This window comes from Bos indicus x Bos taurus, chromosome 1 (assembly GCF_003369695.1).
Source record: "Bos indicus x Bos taurus breed Angus x Brahman F1 hybrid chromosome 1, Bos_hybrid_MaternalHap_v2.0, whole genome shotgun sequence".
NCBI lineage: Eukaryota > Metazoa > Chordata > Mammalia > Artiodactyla > Bovidae > Bos > Bos indicus x Bos taurus.
In genome coordinates this window covers 136,490,804-136,509,258 of record NC_040076.1, presented here as the reverse complement: position 1 = coordinate 136,509,258, position 18,455 = coordinate 136,490,804, and the positions used below count along the sequence as shown (strand labels likewise).

At 37.0% G+C, this 18,455-nt stretch overlaps 1 protein-coding gene across 1 annotated transcript in view; it reads left to right on the top strand.

Annotated features, from left to right (window-relative positions):
* DNAJC13 (DnaJ heat shock protein family (Hsp40) member C13) overlaps nucleotides 1-18,455 on the top strand; it is a 163,704-nt gene that overhangs the window by 87,429 nt on the left and 57,820 nt on the right. Inside the window, 8 exon segments of the mRNA XM_027546014.1 lie at nucleotides 975-1,128; nucleotides 5,212-5,315; nucleotides 5,400-5,559; nucleotides 6,802-6,864; nucleotides 7,636-7,737; nucleotides 12,484-12,588; nucleotides 14,749-14,951; nucleotides 16,023-16,107. Of these exon segments, the coding sequence (XP_027401815.1) occupies nucleotides 975-1,128; nucleotides 5,212-5,315; nucleotides 5,400-5,559; nucleotides 6,802-6,864; nucleotides 7,636-7,737; nucleotides 12,484-12,588; nucleotides 14,749-14,951; nucleotides 16,023-16,107 (976 nt within the window).

Sequence of the window (18,455 nt, the reverse complement as noted above, 5' to 3'; positions counted from 1 at the left end):
GCCTTCTCCATGGTAGCCTCTCTTCCCCATCTACTGTTTCATCTCAGCATCCTCCATCTTAACACCCTCCCCACACACTCACAGTTATACACACATTGAAGGACTTTGAAACATTTGGTGGAGTTTGCAAAAACTTTTTTGAGATAATTCACACTACTCAGTCTGGAAGCTGCTATTGATTATATAGGGGAAAATAAGTGCTTTAGAATCTTCCCACAGTACCTTATGAGTGTAGTGTGTTTATAATATGGCCTTAAGAATATTCCTTGGTTTTCTTCTTCTGGAATTTCTCAGTTGTGTTGCCCTCCCTAAAATTTCCTTGAAATTCTGGTATCAGACTTTTTAGGAGGATTGCAGGTTAAAAGTGAATGGTAGGAAGCCCACCCACCCTTAGTTCAGACTTGAGTTCAAATTTATTATGATAGTTAAATAATTCCAGGAATAAAAGAAAGGTATTTTGAAAATATCTGTCAGAGGTTGGCAGTTTAGTAGTATTTTTTCTTGGATAGTTAGTAAGGTTCTAATCTGGAATGTTGCTCATCCCACACACTTCCACACTCAATTATCCAGAAATTCTTATCCCCAACCTGTAATGTCATCTATTTATAATTCTTTTCTTAATTTATATTAACAATAAATATTAAAATTAAAGTATCAGTTCCTTGTTTTGAAATCCATACAGATTTGTTTTATGGTTTGGCTTCATTTTTCCCCCTCACCATTTTATAATGAAAACTTTCAAATGTACCGAAAAGGTAAAAGAATTTTACAGTGAGCACTTGTATACCTGTGATTGAAATTTTACTATTAATATTTTACTATACTAACTTTACAGAGATTTTATTTTCTTTATTTATGTTTGCTAAAGTTTATTAATTCTCCTGTTGCTTATTATAAGTTATTGTTAGGCAGATTTGTAGATTTTTAAAATTATTTATTGCTTCCCACTATTTTCTGATTACATGTATATCTAGGTTTGGTCAGGACCATGCCAGGTCAAACTTAATTTGGAATTTCAAAACACGAGAAGAATTGAGAGATAGTCTTGAATCTGAAATGAGAGCATTTAATATTGATAGAGAGCTTGGTAGTGCTAATGTTATCTCCTGGAACCATCATGAATTTGAGGTAAATTTTAATTTTTGTAGTGTATTTATTTTTTAAAAGTGTTAGTTTGGAGTTATGCTTTTTTTTAATTTGTAATTGCTTAATGTATATCTCTCCCTTTCACTTATAATTTTATACAGGAAATATTGGAAAACTTTTACTTTGCCTGAGACAAATGAAAAATTAAATTTGTTAAGTACCTGAGTTTTGTACCTGAAAATCATGTAGGAGTTTTAATAGATTTGATCCTATGCATTCTAGATCTGTTCTGTGCTTGTTTTCTTTCCCTTTAGATTCTTTGTTGAAACATACTTGTTCCTCTTATTTCTTGTACCTTGTTCAATAGACTTTTTGTGTTATTTTAATTCTGAATGTGGCCTTTTTTTTGCTGCTCTATTGAAATAGTGATGTGAATAATGACAAAATAAGAACAAGAAACATGGTGGTGGAATGCTCTCTTGTGTGTCTAAATTTTTATTTTAGCTGTAAATTTGATCATGTTCATGACTCTGCTGACTTTGCTCTTTAACCCAACCGCATTTCTTAAACTTACTGATAATTTGTTATTGCTCATCGCCTCCCCTTTGAAAAACCTGTCTTTACTGTGGTTTTGGGAATCTGTATTCTTGAGGATTTTCTCCTTCACTGTCCATTCTGCCTCCTTTGCTCATTTTTCCTTACTGTTCAACTGCTAAATGTTGCTTGGCCCTGAAGGATCAGCTCTTGGTCTTCTTTTTCATTTATATTGACTCAGTGCTCTTATCCATTCTCATGGGGGTTTTTTTGTTGTTGTTGTTATTTACTGATGGAGAAAGTAATTACTTTAGCAAAGTAATGCTCAAAATTCTCCAAGCCAGTCTTCAACAGTACGTGAACCGTGAAATTCCAGATGTTCAAGCTGGGCTAAGAAAAGGCAGAGGAACCAGAGATCAAATTGCCAACATCTGTTGGCTCATCGAAAAAGCAAGAGAGTACCAGAAAAACATCTACTTTTGCTTTATTGACTGCACCAAAGCCTTTGACTCTGTGGATCACAAAAAACTGTGGAAAATTCTTAAGAGATATGGGAATAGCAGACCACCTTACCTGCCTGAGGCTTCCTTGGTAGCTCAGATGGTAAAGAGACCGCCTGCAATGTGGGAGACCTGGGTTCAATCTCTGGGTCAGGAAGATCCCCTGGAGAAGGAAATGGCAACCCACTCCAGTATTCTTGCTTGGAAAATCCCACGGACGGAGGAGCCTGGCGGGCTTGGTGGGCTATATAGTCTGTAGGGCCACAAAGAGTCGGACATGATTGAGCGACTTAACACTTTTTACCTGCCTCCTGAGAAATCTGTATGCAGGTCAAGAAGCATCAGTTAGAACTGGACATGGAAAAACAGACTGTTTCCAAATCGGGAAAGGAGTACGTCAAGGCTGTATATTGTCGCCCTGCTTATTTAACGTACATGCAGAGTACATCGTACAAAATATGCTGGGCTGGATGAAGCACAAGCTGGAATCAAGATTGCCGGGAGAAATATCAATAACCTCAGATATGCAGATGACACCACTCATATGGCAGAAAGTGAAGAACTGAAGAGCCTCTTGATGAAAGTGAAAGAGGAGAGTGAAAAAGTTGGCTTAAAACTCAACATTCAGAAATCTAAGATCATGGCATCTGGTCCCATCACTTCATGGCAAACAGATTCTGAAACAATGGAAACAGAGACTTTATTTTTTGGGGCTCCAAAATCACTGCAGATGGTGACAGCAGCCATGAAATTAAAAGATGCTTGCTCCTTGAAAGAAAAGCTATGACAAACCTAGACAGCATATTAAAAAAGCAGACTTTGCCGATGTAGGTCCGTCTAGTCAAAGCTGTGGTTTTTCCAGTATTTATGTGTCGATGTGAGAGTTGGACTATAAAGAAAGCTGAGCAGTGAAGAATTGATGCTTTTGAACTGTGGTGTTGGAGAAGACTCTTGAGAGTCGCTTGGACTGCAAGGAGATCAAACCAGTCAGTCCTAAAGGAAATCAATCCTGAATATTCTTTGGAATGACTGATGCTGAAGTTGACGCTCCAATATTTTGAGCACCTGATGTGAAGAACTGACTCACTGGAAAAGACCCTGATGCTGGGAAAGATTGAAGGCAGGAGAAGAAGGGGATGACAGAGGATGAGGTGGTTGGATGCCATCACCAACTGAATGGACTTGAGTTTGAGTAAACTTCTGGAGATGGTGATGGACAAGGGAGCCTGGCGTGCTGCAGTCCATGGGTCGCAAAGAGTCAGACACGACTGAGTGACTGAACTGAACTGAACTGATGGAGAATCCCATGGACAGAGGAGCATGGTGGGCTAGAGTCCATAGGGTTGCAAAGTGTCAGACATGACTGAGCAACTAGCACATACACACAATGATGGCTTTAAGACATTTATCGTCTGCTTAGACTTTCTTTTCTAGATTTCATGCTTTTGCTTTATGAATTGGATATCTGATAAACTTCCAGAACTTAGCTCTAAAACTGTGCTCTGCTTCTTCCCTCAAATCTAGTTCACATATAGTCTTTCTAATCTTAGATAATGACTACTCCTTATTTTCTAGTCAACACCCTTGAAATCATCTTTTTTCTTATGCCCCAATTCATAGAATTTGTCAGCAAATTCTATTCAGTGCACCTTCAAAATGTACCCAGAATCCAGCCCTCTTCTCTTTATGGGATTGTAGCAATTTCTGCGCTTCCACCATTGCCTCTCTGCAATCTGTTATCTACTTGGTTAGCAGTATGATCTTGTTATAGTGTAAGTCAATCTTGTCACTTCTCTGCTCAAAGCACTCTGGTACTTCTATAGCTTCCCAACTCACTTAGTAAAAGCCTGGGTCTTTAAAATGACTTACAAAACAAAATATGTATCCCCTAAATCGAAGCAGTGTTTCTGTGATCTCATCTCCTGGTATGCTGTCACTGTTGACTGGCCACTCTGGCTTCCCCAAAAACATGAAATTCATATTCTTGAATCAAGGTCTTTCTACTTGCAGTTCCCTTTGCTTAAAATTTTATTTTCTGCAGAGAGCTTCATTTCCTTCAAGTCATTTGCTAGATGTCATCATCTGAGTGGGCCTTCTCTGGCCACTGTGTTTAAAATTACAGCCTTCATAAACATGTGAACACACACACACATAGGCACACATATTCTGTCTTCCCACTCCCTCCTTGCTTTATTTTATTCCATAGTACATACTATCACCCAACTATCATATATATATTTCTTTTTTATCTGCTACTCCTGTAAGGACAGAATTGTTTGTTAGTTTAATGCTACATCCCTAATAACTAGAACAGTGCATAATGCATACCTTATGTTCTTAATAAATGGGGTTGAACAAATTGAAAATCGGAATTTATGGGAAAAAATGAAATAGATATACATATACATTTTATACTGTATAGTTTATAATTTTAGAAAACAGTCGTTGTAGGCTTTGGTAAAAGAATTTTGATTATCTGGTCAAGAAATTCCTTTTTATAGTTGTTCGCAAATCTTCGCTTGAGACAAACCCCAGTTCCAGATCATAGGCTACTCCCTCACATGTTAATTCCAATGTGTAACCTGGATATATGGAGAATAGAATGAATACTATATAAAAATTAATACTATAAAAAATGTCATAAAATATAGTTGATGTGTTGGGAGATCAAAGAAGGCCCTAACTCATACAAGTACCATGTATGAGTTTGGCAAACTGTGTGTGGTGTGTAATCATTTACTTTTTGCTTAGTTGTAGCCAGATTATCTCTTTATGGTATTTTGGTGTTTTCTTCCCTTAAATCTTCATGGACAATATATAGTCCTCTGACAGTTTTTATTTGAAAGCCTTTTGAAAGTTTTATATTCATAAAACTAGTGTGGAATTCTGACTCTCAGCATTTAACTGAACTAAGTTATATTAATAATAATTACCAGACGTTTTAAGAAATGATGATTTTTTGTTGTTAAAGACTATCTCATCAAGAAAAGAAGAAAGCTCTGAACAGGAAGAATTTTAAGAAATGATTGTGTGAAAATTTCCAAAACTGTATTGTAAACTATAATAATGTAATTTGCTTTTATTAATAAAGGTTAAATATGAGTGCTTGGCAGAGGAGATCAAAATAGGAGATTATTACCTGAGATTACTATTGGAGGAAGATGAGAATGAAGACAGTGGATCAATTAAGCGATCGTAAGCTACTCTTCATATCGTTATATTTGTTTTCACTGTTAGTCTCATGGTTAATTCTATTATGAATTTTTTTTTTTAATCTAGGTATGAATTTTTCAATGAACTTTATCATCGTTTCCTACTCACCCCAAAAGTAAACATGAAGTGTTTATGTTTACAAGCCCTTGCTATTGTTTATGGCAGATGTCATGAAGAAATAGGACCTTTTACAGATACAAGATATATCATTGGAATGTTAGAAAGGGTAAGGATGTCAGTAAAAGAAACTGCTATTTGATAATGTCACTGGAGTATATGTTAAATTTTCAGAACTAAAGTACTATTTGATCACATTGCTGCCAGAACTTTCTACCTGAGTTTTTCTGTTGTTTATATTATAGTTATTTAAATATAAGTTAGGAAAACAGGGAAATAACTAATGGGTTAGCATTTGTCCATGTCAGTTTATTTTTTTAGTTGCTACTTGTGAACTTTAGTGACCTATTTGCCAATCTTTAAGTATGGATGAATTAGACAGGTGTATAAAAGAAATAGTGACTTTCAGAGTTGAATATTCTTTTGAAATGGACATTTTGGAAGAATCTTAAATGATGCTAGCATACTAAGCTTCAAAGTGTAAAAATAGTAAAACTTTTAGAAAGGGAACCTTGAGTTAGCATAGTTTAGGAGTGTTTTTTTTTTTTTTTTAATTTAATAAAGTTTGTTTAACATTTGAGCAAGGTGAGACAAGAACAAACTGACGTATTCATCCATTATACAGCTCAAATTTGAGCATTACTTACCTCTTACAGTTTATACATCTTATTCTTTCGTTTTGTGTTTGCATTCCTTTTAACAATTTAAATTTCAGTGTTTCAGCCTTAGAATCATTTCACCAGTTTTTAAAATGGTCGTTGGTGCTTGCTATAATTGCCTTAACTCTCAGCCATACTTTGTGGGATAGAAAACTGGTTCTGAGTAAGTTCAGAGAACAGACCCAGGAAATAACCAGATGAAAATTCTTTATTTCACTGTTACACCAGATTTCACAATTGAATTCTAATTCACTCTTATTCGAGTGAACCTGAGTACTTGTGACATAGCATTTGTGTTTTAGGCAGATAAATTTTTTCTTATTGTGTTCATGATTATGTGAATTATGTGAAATATCATTAATCAGTTCTTTATAATTTTTACTTGAGAGTATCATTTGGGCCAATTTTTTCATTTATTTCAGTTTTTAATGTGCATTCTTAAAGGCTATATATTAATCTGTTTATGACTTAAAGTATCTGCCTTTCTAGAGAAATTAGACATGTTTTATAAAGTTACAAAAAATGTAAGACATTGAGAAATTGCAGTTATTGACAGTCTTCTCTGATATTCTTTGTTTGCAGGATGACGTTATTTCTTTTTGGCTGTTGGTTGGCTTTGTCCAGTGATGATAATGTCTTAATCTGTGTTTGTATTTATTCACTTCTGACTAAATTCTTGTTTATTTCAATAGTGTACAGATAAACTTGAACGGGATAGGTTGATCCTCTTCCTTAACAAGTTGATCCTTAATAAGGTACAGTATTTTGCATAATATGCTGCTGTTTCCAAGTTAAGTCACACATATGTAAAGAAGAGAAATGATTACCGTGTGGATTAATTATCAAGACATGGTTCTTGTCTAATTTTCTCTTTTTAGATCAGGAAACTCTGTGTGCACTCAACTCTTGAAGGGAAAAGTTCTTGCCAGATGTTCATTTTTTTTTTTTAGTTGACACTGATTTGCTTAATTTCATTCTCATTTTTAGTAAATAATGCAGATGTTTTTCAATGAAATAAAATAAGTTCTATGAAAATTTAATTTCAATTATAATCTCTTCCTAACTTCTAAGAAATTATCAGTTTTATCTTGCTTACAAAAACAAACAGGAATTAAATTTTTTTAATATACTAGATTCTACTTCTAATTATAGAATAATCTATTTATTAACAAAAAGATATTGGAAAGATGGAGGATAACTACAGAACCAGAGTTTATTCCATCCAGTCTTTAATTTATTTTTGTTTTGCTCAGAACATATTTAAGTAAAAATTCTTTATGTGAACTCTCTGTAATATTGTTTTGCCTTTTTAACTTTTATCTAAATTGATACTCCTTGAACACAAAATTCTGAAAATACTGAGTAATACCATTTATATGTTAGTTTTTCCAAAGTGAATCCACATATTCCACATATATATTCCATATATTCCACATAAAAGGGTCTCTTCTTTGAGAACCTTTTAGGTAGTCATATCTGTTGGAGAGAAAGATTTTGAATTGTGTAAACATGTTTCTGTGTTTCAGAAAAATGTTAAGGACCTGATGGATTCAAATGGAATTAGAATCCTTGTGGATTTGCTTACCCTTGCACACCTCCATGTAAGCCGAGCTACAGTACCACTGCAGGTACGCATGCTTATCTAGATTTCATAAGTTTAACCTTCTTTGAATATGAATTTAGCATCAAAAGAATCATGACCTCAGATCAAAAGAATCTGGGACAACATTAAACCACTACCTGCATTCACATTATAGGGGTCCCAGAAGAAGAGAGTGAGTAAAAGGACCCGAGAAAATATTTGAAAAGATAATAGCTGAGAGCTTCCCTAACATGAGGGCTTCCCTGGTGACTCAGAGGGTAAAGAATCCACTTGCAATATGGGAGACCTAGGTTCAGTCCATGGAGAAGGGAATGGCAAGCAACTCAAGTATTCTTGCCATGAGAATTCCGTGGACAGAGTCGCCTGCTGGGCTACAGTCCATGGGGTCACGAAGAGTCAAATATGACTGAGCAACTTATGCTTACCCTAACGTGGGAAGGGAAGTAGTTAACCAAGTCCAGGAGGCACAGAGAGTCCCAGGCAGGATAAACCCAAGGAGGAACATACAAAACACATAGTAACCAAACTGACAAAAACTAAAGATAAAGGTAAAATATTAAAAGCAACAAGGGAAAAATGAGAACATGCAAGAGAACTCCCATCAGGCTATCAGCTCATTTCTCAGCAGAAACTCTTCAGGCCAGAAGGGAATGGCATGATATATTTAAAGTGATGAAAAGGAAGAACCTGCAACATTGCTGGGTGGAATATTTACCCAGCAAGACTCTCCTTCAGATTTGATGAATCAGAAAATTTCTAGACAAGCCAAAAGTTAAGAGAATTCAGCTTTACAACAAATGCTAAAGAAACTTCTCTAGGCAGGAAACAAGAGAAGGAAAAAACCTACTTACAGAAAGTAAACCCAAAACAACTAAGAAAATAACAGGATCATACATATTGATGATTAACCTTCAATGTAAATGGATTAAATGCACCAAGCAAAAGACATAGACTGGCTGAGCAGATGAAAACATGTGCATATATGCACTGCCACTTACATATCACTCTGCGTGAATCCCCCCCAAATTGTATGCAATTATTTTATATTGTTAGGTTAATCATGTTTTCATTATGGCTTGCAGTTGTAATTACCTATGATTATGTAACTATTACTCAGTACCATTGTCTGATGATTAGTCAGCAGAAAAATAATAGAACTCTGTATCATCAAAACTACAATTTAACTGAAAGACTTCTTCTAATACCTAACTTAAGAGAAAGGATCTATACTTATCTCATTGGTGATATTTTTAGTGTTAATGTTAAATTTTTGTTTAATCTTTGAGGAGGTGAGTAGAATTGTGTACAAAGTGCTATTTCAGTATTCAGTTCAGTTCAGTTGCTCAGTCGTGTCTGACCCTTTGGGACCCCATGAACCGCAGCATGCCAGGCCTCCCTGTCCATCACCAACTCCCAGAGTCCACCCACCCAAACCCATGTCCATTGAGTCGATGATGCCATCCAATCATCTCATCCTCTGTCATCCCCTTCTCCTCCTGCCCTCAATCTTGCCCAGCATCAGGGTCTTTTCCAGGGAGTCAGCTCTTCGCATCAGGTGGCCAAAGGACTGGAGTTTCGCTTCAACATCAGTCCTTCCAAAGAACATCCAGGACTGATCTCCTTTAGGATGCACTAGTTGGATCTCCTTGCAGTCCAAGGGACTCTCAAGAGTCTTCTCCAACACCACAGTTCAAAAGCATCAATTCTTCGGTGCTCAGCCTTCTTCACAGTCCAACTCTCACATCCATACATGACCACTGGAAAAACCATAGCCTTGACTAGACAGACCTTTGTTGGCAAAGTAATGTCTCTGCTTTTGAATATGCTATCTAGGTTGGTCATAACTTTCCTTCCAAGGAGTTAGTGTCTTTTAATTTCATGGCTGCAGTCACTATCTGCAGTGATTTTGGAGCCCCCAAAATAAAGTCAGCCACTGTTTCCACTGTTTCCCCATCTGTTTGCCATGAAGTGATAGGACTGGGTGCCATGATCTTAGTTTTCTGAATGTTGAGCTTTAAGCCAACTTTTTCACTCTCCTCTTTCACTTTCATCAAGAGGATTTTGAGTTCCTGTTCACTTTCTGCCATAAGGGTGGTGTCATCTGCATATCTGAGGTTATTGATATTTCTCCGGGAAATCTTGATTCCTGCTTGTGCTTCTTTCAGCCCAGCGTTTCTCATGATGTACTCTGCGTAGAAGTTAAATAAGGAGGGTGACAATATACAGCCTTGACGTACTCCTTTCCCAATTTGGAACCAGTCTGTTGTTCCATGTCCAGTTCTAACTGTTGCTTCCTGACCTGCATTCAGGTTTCTCAAGAGGCAGGTCAGGTGGTCTAGTATTCCTGTCTCTTTCAGAATTTTCCAGTTTATTGTGATCTACACAGTCAAAGGCTTGGGCATGGTCAATAAAGCAGAAATAGCATTTTTTATTATTGGGTACAAGTAATAGTAATTATAACACTTGGATTACAAATGTACGGAAATACCAGACCACCTGACCTGCCTCTTGAGAAACCTATATGCAGGTCAGGAAGCAACAGTTAGAGCTGGACATGGAACAACAGACTGGTTCCAAATAGGAAAAGGAGTACGTCAAGGCTGTATATTGTCACCCTGCTTATTTAACTTCTACGCAGAATACATCATGAGAACCGCTGGGCTGGAAGAAGCACAAGCTGGAATCAAGATTTCCCGGAGAAATATCAATAACCTCAGATATGCAGATGACACCACCCTTATGGCAGAAAGTGAACAGGAACTCAAAATCCTCTTGATGAAAGTGAAAGAGGAGAGTGAAAAAGTTGGCTTAAAGCTCAACATTCAGAAAACTAAGATCATGGCACCCGGTCCTATCACTTCATGGCAAACAGATGGGGAAACAGTGGAAACAGTGGCTGACTTTATTTTGGGGGCTCCAAAATCACTGCAGATGGTGACTGCAGCCATGAAATTAAAAGACACTAACTCCTTGGAAGGAAAGTTATGACCAACCTAGATAGCATATTCAAAAGCAGAGACATTACTTTGCCAACAAAGGTCTGTCTAGTCAAGGCTATGGTTTTTCCAGTGGTCATGTATGGATGTGAGAGTTGGACTGTGAAGAAGGCTGAGCACCGAAGAATTGATGCTTTTGAACTGTGGTGTTGGAGAAGACTCTTGAGAGTCCCTTGGACTGCAAGGAGATCCAACTAGTGCATCCTAAAGGAGATCAGTCCTGGGTGTTCATTGGAAGGACTGATGCTGAAGCTCAAACTCCAATACTTTGGCCACCTCATGCGAAGAGTTGACTCATTGGAAAAGACCCTGATGCTGGGCAAGATTGAGGGCAGGAGGAGAAGGGGATGACAGAGGATGAGATGGTTGGATGGCATCACTGACTCGATGGACATGAATTTGGGTAAACTCCATGAGTTGGTGATATACAGGGAAGCCTGGCGTGCTGCGATTCATGGGGTCGCAAAGAGTAGGACAGTACTGAGTGACTGGACTGAACTAAGGTACTGTTACTATACACAATATAATAAATCTCTAAATCCCATAACAGCCCTCCCAGTTTACAGATGAGATAAAGGAACTACAGAGAGGCTAAGTATATTGTCCAAGATCACCTAATTATGGACAGAGCCAGAGTTAGAAGCCAGAATCTATGTTCTTAACTACTTTCCTATACCTCTATGTAAATCTAACTGAAAGCTGATAGTAATCAGGGTATTTAAATCATGTTTTATACTAAGTACATAAAAATTTTGTCCTAGATTGTCATAAACAGTGGTATATGAAATTGAAAGAATTATCTGTCATGAGGGTAGTAGGTTGAAAGTAACTATTTAAAAAAGCTGAATATCTTCCTGTGTAACTATTTGACCTCAGGTGTTTATTGAAATTTTCAGTTGTTGTAAATTTTTCCCTCAAAAAAACTTTAATATTTTAAGCATTGTATTTTTGGTTAATGGCCTGTGTTTGATTATATAGCTATTTGCAGTATTTGCTGCTAAAATTTTAGTGTCTGATAATTTATTACTGGGCTTCCTTGGTGGCTCAGATGGGTGAGAAGCTTCCTGCAAAGCAGGAGACCTAGGTTTGATCCCTGGATCAGGAAGATCCTCTGGAGAAGGGAATTGCTACCCACTTCAGTATTCTTGTCTGGAGAATTCCAAGGACAGAGAAGCCTAGTGGGCTACAGTCCATGGGTTCGCAAACCGTCAGACACTACGGAGCGACTAACACTTACTAATCAGGCATATAGATGTCTTTGAATTTAGCTTAGATTGCCAAGTGAATCGGAGAAGGCAATGGCACTCCACTCCAGTACTCTTGCCTGGAAAATCCCGTGGACAGAGGAGCCTGGCAGGCTGCAGTCCATGGGGTTGCTAGGAGTTGGACATGACTGAGCGACTTCACTTTTCACTTTCATGCACTGGAGAAGGAAATGGCAACCCACTCCAGTGTTCTTGCCTGGAGAATTCCAGGGACGGGGGAGCCTGGTGGGCTGCCATCTGTGGGATCGCACAGAGTCGGACACGACTGAAGTGACTTAGCTTAGCTAGCCAAGTGAATTTAGGAAACTGTTTACTTCATATGCATAATAACAAGTAGCATTTTAGTACTGTTAGGTGTCTAATTCTCAACTGTTAAAATCAGGTAATTTAAATTTTAGGTGGATTTCTAAAGACATATAAACTCAAGAAATTAGTGCTGTTTAACTTTTTATGATATCTGTCCCCTTAGACTTCTGCCTTGAAAAATAACTAAATCCTTTTAAAACTTAGAGCAATGTGATTGAAGCTGCTCCAGATATGAAGAGAGAGAGTGAAAAGGAATGGTACTTTGGCAATGCAGACAAAGAAAGGAGTGGGCCATATGGATTTCATGAGGTATGTGTTTCAGAGAAACTTTTCATGGAAGTCTTAGCCTTTTTAATGTCCTCCTGTTTAGCACATATAGAGATGTTTAGTATTTTAAATCTGTGATTTAATTTGCTATCATCAGTTCCAAGGACTTCATTTCAATTTGGAAGACTCACATATCTAGACACACACACACACACAACCATGTCTTTAATTCTTAGTTTTAAAAGCTGTTGGGACTTCCATAGTGGTTCAGTGATTAGGATTCCACGCTTCCACTGTAGGGGGCCCAGGTTTGATCCTTGGTGTGGGAACTTAAGTTCCCCTGTGCTATGGCATGATCAATGAATCAATAAATAAAACTATTTCAAGAGGAATGCATCCTCAGAATGCAATTAAACACTTTAAAAGCCGTTGTCATGGCATCCCTAATAATTATTAGGGAAATAGAAACAAAACTCAATGAGATACCATCTCACATCAGTCAGAATGACCATCATTAAAAACTCTACAAATAACAGATGCTGGAGAGGGTGTGGAGAAAAGGGAACCCCTCCTACCCATACTGTTGATGGGACTGTAAACTGGTCCAGCCACTGTAGAAAACAGTATGGAGGTTCCTCAAAAAACTAAAAATAGAGTTGCCATATGATCTAGCAGTCTCACTCCTGGGCATATGTCCAAACAAAACTGTAATTCAGAAGGTACGTGCACCTGTATGTTCATTGCATCGCTATTGACAGTAACCAAGACGTGCAAATAACCTAAATGTCTGTTGACAGATGGGTGGATAAAGAACAACACATGCAACACATGGTACCTAAATACAGTGGAATACTACTCAACCACAACAGAGAATGAAATAATGCCATCTGTAGGAACATGGGTGCAACCAGAGATTATCACACTAAGTGAAGTACGTCAGAAAGAGATACTGTATATCACTTATATGTGGAATCTCAAATACGACACGAATGAACTTATACATGAAACCTAAACAGACTCAGAGACTTGTGGTTGCCAAGGAGGGAAAAAAGTCGGGGAGGGATGGATTGGGAGTTTGGAGTTAGCAGATGCAAGCTAGTATATATATAATAGAATGAATAAACAGCAAGGTCTTACTGTATAGCACAGGGAACTATGTTCAAGATCCTGTGACGAACCATAATGGAAAAGTATATGTGTGCAATAGAATGTACTTTGCTGTATAGCAGAAATTAACATTCTAAATCAAGTATACCTCAATAAAAAATTATTAAGAAAATAAAAATTATAAAGTTTTGAGGTAGTGCTCAGATTTTTCATGACTTTTATATAACAATAGCTATCTTAATAATTATGTTAAACAGTAATGCTTCTTTATGGTATGAACAGGTAGGTTTTAATATGCAGTCTTAAAGTCATTGAAAATTGCATATCCAGTTCAATAGCAATTTCCATCTGAACATCTGGTGATGTTTGGTCCTTCCCTCTCTCTCTCTTTTTGTTTCTTGCTGCTGCACCGCGTCTTTGTTTCTATGCCAGGCTTTCTCTCATTGCGGCAAGTGCAGGCCACTCTCTAGTTGTGGTGCATGGGCTTCTCAGTGTAGTGGCTTCTCTTGTGGAGCATGGGCTCTCGGGTGCGTGGGCTCCAGTAATTGCAGTATGTGGGCTCAATAGTTGTGATATGCAGGCTTTTAGTGCTTCAGTGGAAGCTTCAGTGCTTCGTGGGCTTCAGTAGTTTTGGCACATGGACTTAGTTACCCTGTGGCTTGTAACTTTCCTGGACTAGGGATCGAACCCATGTTCCCTGGATTGGCAGGAGGATTCTTTACCACTGGGCCACCTGCCCTGCAGGGAAGTCCTGCCCTCCCAGTCTTGACTTCCAGGCTAAGTTGGCATTTAGTCAAAGATAGTTTTATAGAAGACCAGGCCTTCTGCTTATATGTAATTTGGTTGTTTATACTCTGCCTATGGTTTTTATTATTTTGTATGTTTCTAATGCTCTGCAGTTTAACCAACTAAATGGTTATTTTCTAATATTAAACAAATTTGAGTGCCTGAAGGCCTGCCAACAAAATCTGTTGTTTTCTAATAGTGAATTTGCACATACATTTCATAGCTTTATATTTTCTGTGAAATAGAAAACATTAGCAAACTTCATTTTGTTTGGTCTGCTTGTAATAATGATGCCTTTGATTCATTTAGATGCAAGAATTGTGGACCAAAGGAATGTTAAATGCAAAAACCAGATGCTGGGCTCAAGGCATGGATGGATGGCGACCACTTCAGGCAATACCCCAGCTTAAGTGGTGTCTCTTAGCCAGTGGACAGGCTGTACTAAATGAAACTGACCTTGCCACCCTTATATTGAACATGTTGATCACAATGTGTGGATATTTTCCAAGCAGGTAAAATGTAACTGAATATTTCCATGGTTAACAGGGACTCTAAAACATGTTGTTTTCCTCATTTTTATAGATGTTTTCTAAGGCATTGTATTTTTCTAGTGACTTAGAGCAAAGGTTTTCCATTTGTGACTTTTTGAGGGAATGCTGTTTTGAATTTTGGAGCTTCTTGAAATGATATAATGAAATAATCTGCAAATTTTATTGATAGGGTAGCTAAAAAGCAACTTCGTCTGGGAAGCTTCAAATAATCTTTAAAAATTGAGGTTTACTAGCTGTTCTCTATCAACAGTACAAGTTGTCATATTCATGTGATTGGGGTAGCAACATTTTGAAATAAACACTGTAGTTCATAATAATGAGTGCCTAGTGCCTGCTCCTGATCTGTCAGGTTAGTCTCTCCTGGTTTAAGAACCTGAGTCTAGGCCCATATCTTGCTGCACTTGACTAGTGAAGGTATCCAGTGATAGTCATAATTGTAACCCTTGCATAGAACTTTGCAATTTTTATCAAACTTGAATATATATCATCTTGTTTTGTTACTATAATAAAGATATTTTGTCATGGAATTTACTGATTAGTTGTTGATCTTATAGTACTTGAGACTTTCATAATTCCAGTTCTCTAAAATATGAATTCAGGTCAAGCTTAAAAACATAGTTAGTATTCAGAAGTAATGTAGCATAAAAATTAAGGCCTTATCTGGAAAATACTGAGTAGTTAAAGTTTAAATTTATGTGAAAAGGTTTGATATGCCCTTTGGGGGTAATATCCACTGACAGTGTTTTGGACAACATCAAGTTTAATCAGTTAAATAGTAAATAAGAACCTCTGGCTGTTTTAGGGTACTGTTTTTCGAGGAAATCTTATGGAAGGAAATGAAATCCTATTAAGCAGTCAATAGATTTAAACCAAAATACCTAATCATGTTCCCAGCTGTATGAGAGCTTAGTCTTCATTAACAAAAACATAAGGTAACATGCTTCATGCCTAGTAGAATGCCACATTCTCTGAACATACAAATTTTAATAAAGGTATTAAATTAAATATTAACCGTAGAAAATATTTTTCTAGGGATCAAGATAATGCCATCATTCGGCCTTTACCCAGAGTGAAAAGATTATTGTCAGACAATGCTTGCCTTCCCCATATTATTCAGGTAAGTTACTTTTATGTAATAAACTAGGAATAATATTTTCAGAATCGTTTTCCCTTATTTAACTGTATTGTGAGCACCGGTCTTTGTTTTATTGTAGTCTGTTCCATTTTCAAAAAACATGAATTACTGTGGAAGGGTGTACATCCAAGAACCTAGAATTGGGAAGCCTCCAGGCTCCAAAATTTTCTCAAAATGTTTTTTTTATTATCTGTTCTTAAAAATCACAACAACATAATAACAGAAAGGTGACATGCTCAAGTTTATGGTGCATGATGGTGTTTTTAGGGGTACTGTTTTAGGGAAGCATACAGCAGGCCACAGATGTAGACGTGCTGGATTATATCTCAAGACATGGATGCAGCAGTCTTGTCAGCATTTTGAGTCTTCTTAGTTATATGTTTCCATGGATCTCAGCTGATCCAGAGTATTGAGTTGAAATTATATTGGATGTACTAAAGTATCTTTTATTTATTCCTTATTGTTATTCTACTCTGTGGGAAGTAAGCTGCCTAAACTCAAGATGAGCCCCAACTAAGTCAGTTCCTTGAGATTTCAGGTCATTGTTTTCCCTATCTATTGATTATTCTATTGTCAGATCTAATTTTTTATATTAACCACACATTTTGTGACTTTAAAATATGTCAGTAACTTGTGCAGTTTGTATCTTTCAGTTGTACTTTGGTGTGAGAAGGGAGAGGAGAGTTACTCAGTATCATTTTATGTTCACAGATACTTAATAGGTGCCTGTGAAAGTCACTGGTAATGAAAAAAAACTTGGAATATGACAGTGACAGGGCCCTATCAACTTTAAAAAAAATCTTCCCCAACTTCTGTTGTTTAAGCTTGCCAGCTTTTCAGTGTTCGTGTACTCTTCTGAAGAGCACTGCAGTTACTTCTTGGAGCTACTACCACCCTAGCCTAGATGTCTCTGTAGCTGCACATGTGACATGGTACAGGAGAAGGGTTTGTTTTCCATCCCGGCCTCTCTCCTCATGTAGATAAAGGACCGTGCCTAAAACATCTGCCTCTGCCAAACATTTTCCAATACTTACAAACTGAGAGAAAAGAAGTAGATGTAAACAAGGTTGAATTTCGGGCCAGGAAGGATTGATTGAAAAACAAATTTTAAGAGATGTGGTCAGCATACCATGAAGTTTTGAGGGGAAGATATATTTTAATTAACCAAAAGTTCTTGGTAATATCTGAACAAGTATCAATAGAATGATAGAAGAAATTTATTGATAAACCTAGCTGCTTTTAAGCAGTTTGTGCCTCCTATATTTTTTTTATACCATTAAAAAAAAAAGTTTCTTAGAAGCTGTTTTTGTTTTCACTTAATTTTCTATATTCTGGGAGGCCTTATTCTTGCAAAGCATAGTTAGGAAGCTGTAGTGTTTTTCAGGAACATTATCTACCTATATTGCTCGGTACAGGTTTCTGTACATCATTTGACCGTAAGAGCAATAACCAGTTTTACCATCTAATACAGCTTCAGGATTTTTGGAATGGTCTAGGATGTAGCAAATGAATATCCTAAGTTTTATGGTATAGTCACTATTTCAGATATTCTAGGTTGTTGCTTGTTAATTGCCATATTTTTGTTAGAGTGATGTCTAATCTTAACACCATTAACTCTAGGAAAAATCCTATGTTATTATGTCTCAGTTTTTCTTTTGTAAAATATGTCCTAGTACTATTTTACTGTGTATAATCTAAATACCTTGTTGAATAGATAAGACACCAAAAACAGAAAAATGTAAATTACTTGAAGACATATGGCTGTGCAGTCTCATATACTGAATCTAGAACTTTGACCCCTAGTTTGAGCTAATACTTATTTTCATTATTGTAATTTTTTTACTGGTAGCGTTTGACTCCAAATTGGGGATTCCTCGAAAGTAAGTGTTCATAGCAAATTGAAATGTTACTTTTGTTAAGATAAAACTTACTAAATTTATCACATGTTTAGTCATAGCAGTACTTGACACTTTTTTTTTTTAATTAGTCCCGATGCATTCCAGAGATTCCAGATAGTTCCTTCAGTATTGCTAGCTCAGATTTCTGGAGATGGCATCTCTTGGTACCGTCTGGTAGTAGCAGCCCTACTGGTATTTGGTTACCCTCTTGCCTGGTACCTGCACTTGCACTATTGTTTTTAGTGCTGTTCCCCTGAAAGCTGTGCTCTGCTCAGTTCTTTGAGTTCCCAAATAGTCTTCACAAGATGCTTCATTTCAAATAAACTGACCTGAAACTAACCCAAAGTGTAGCTACTCTTCTTTTTCCTTTTGTCATTAACAGAGAAGTCCATTCAGGAAGAGTCCTGCCCAGAAAACAATTTTCCCTCTAAT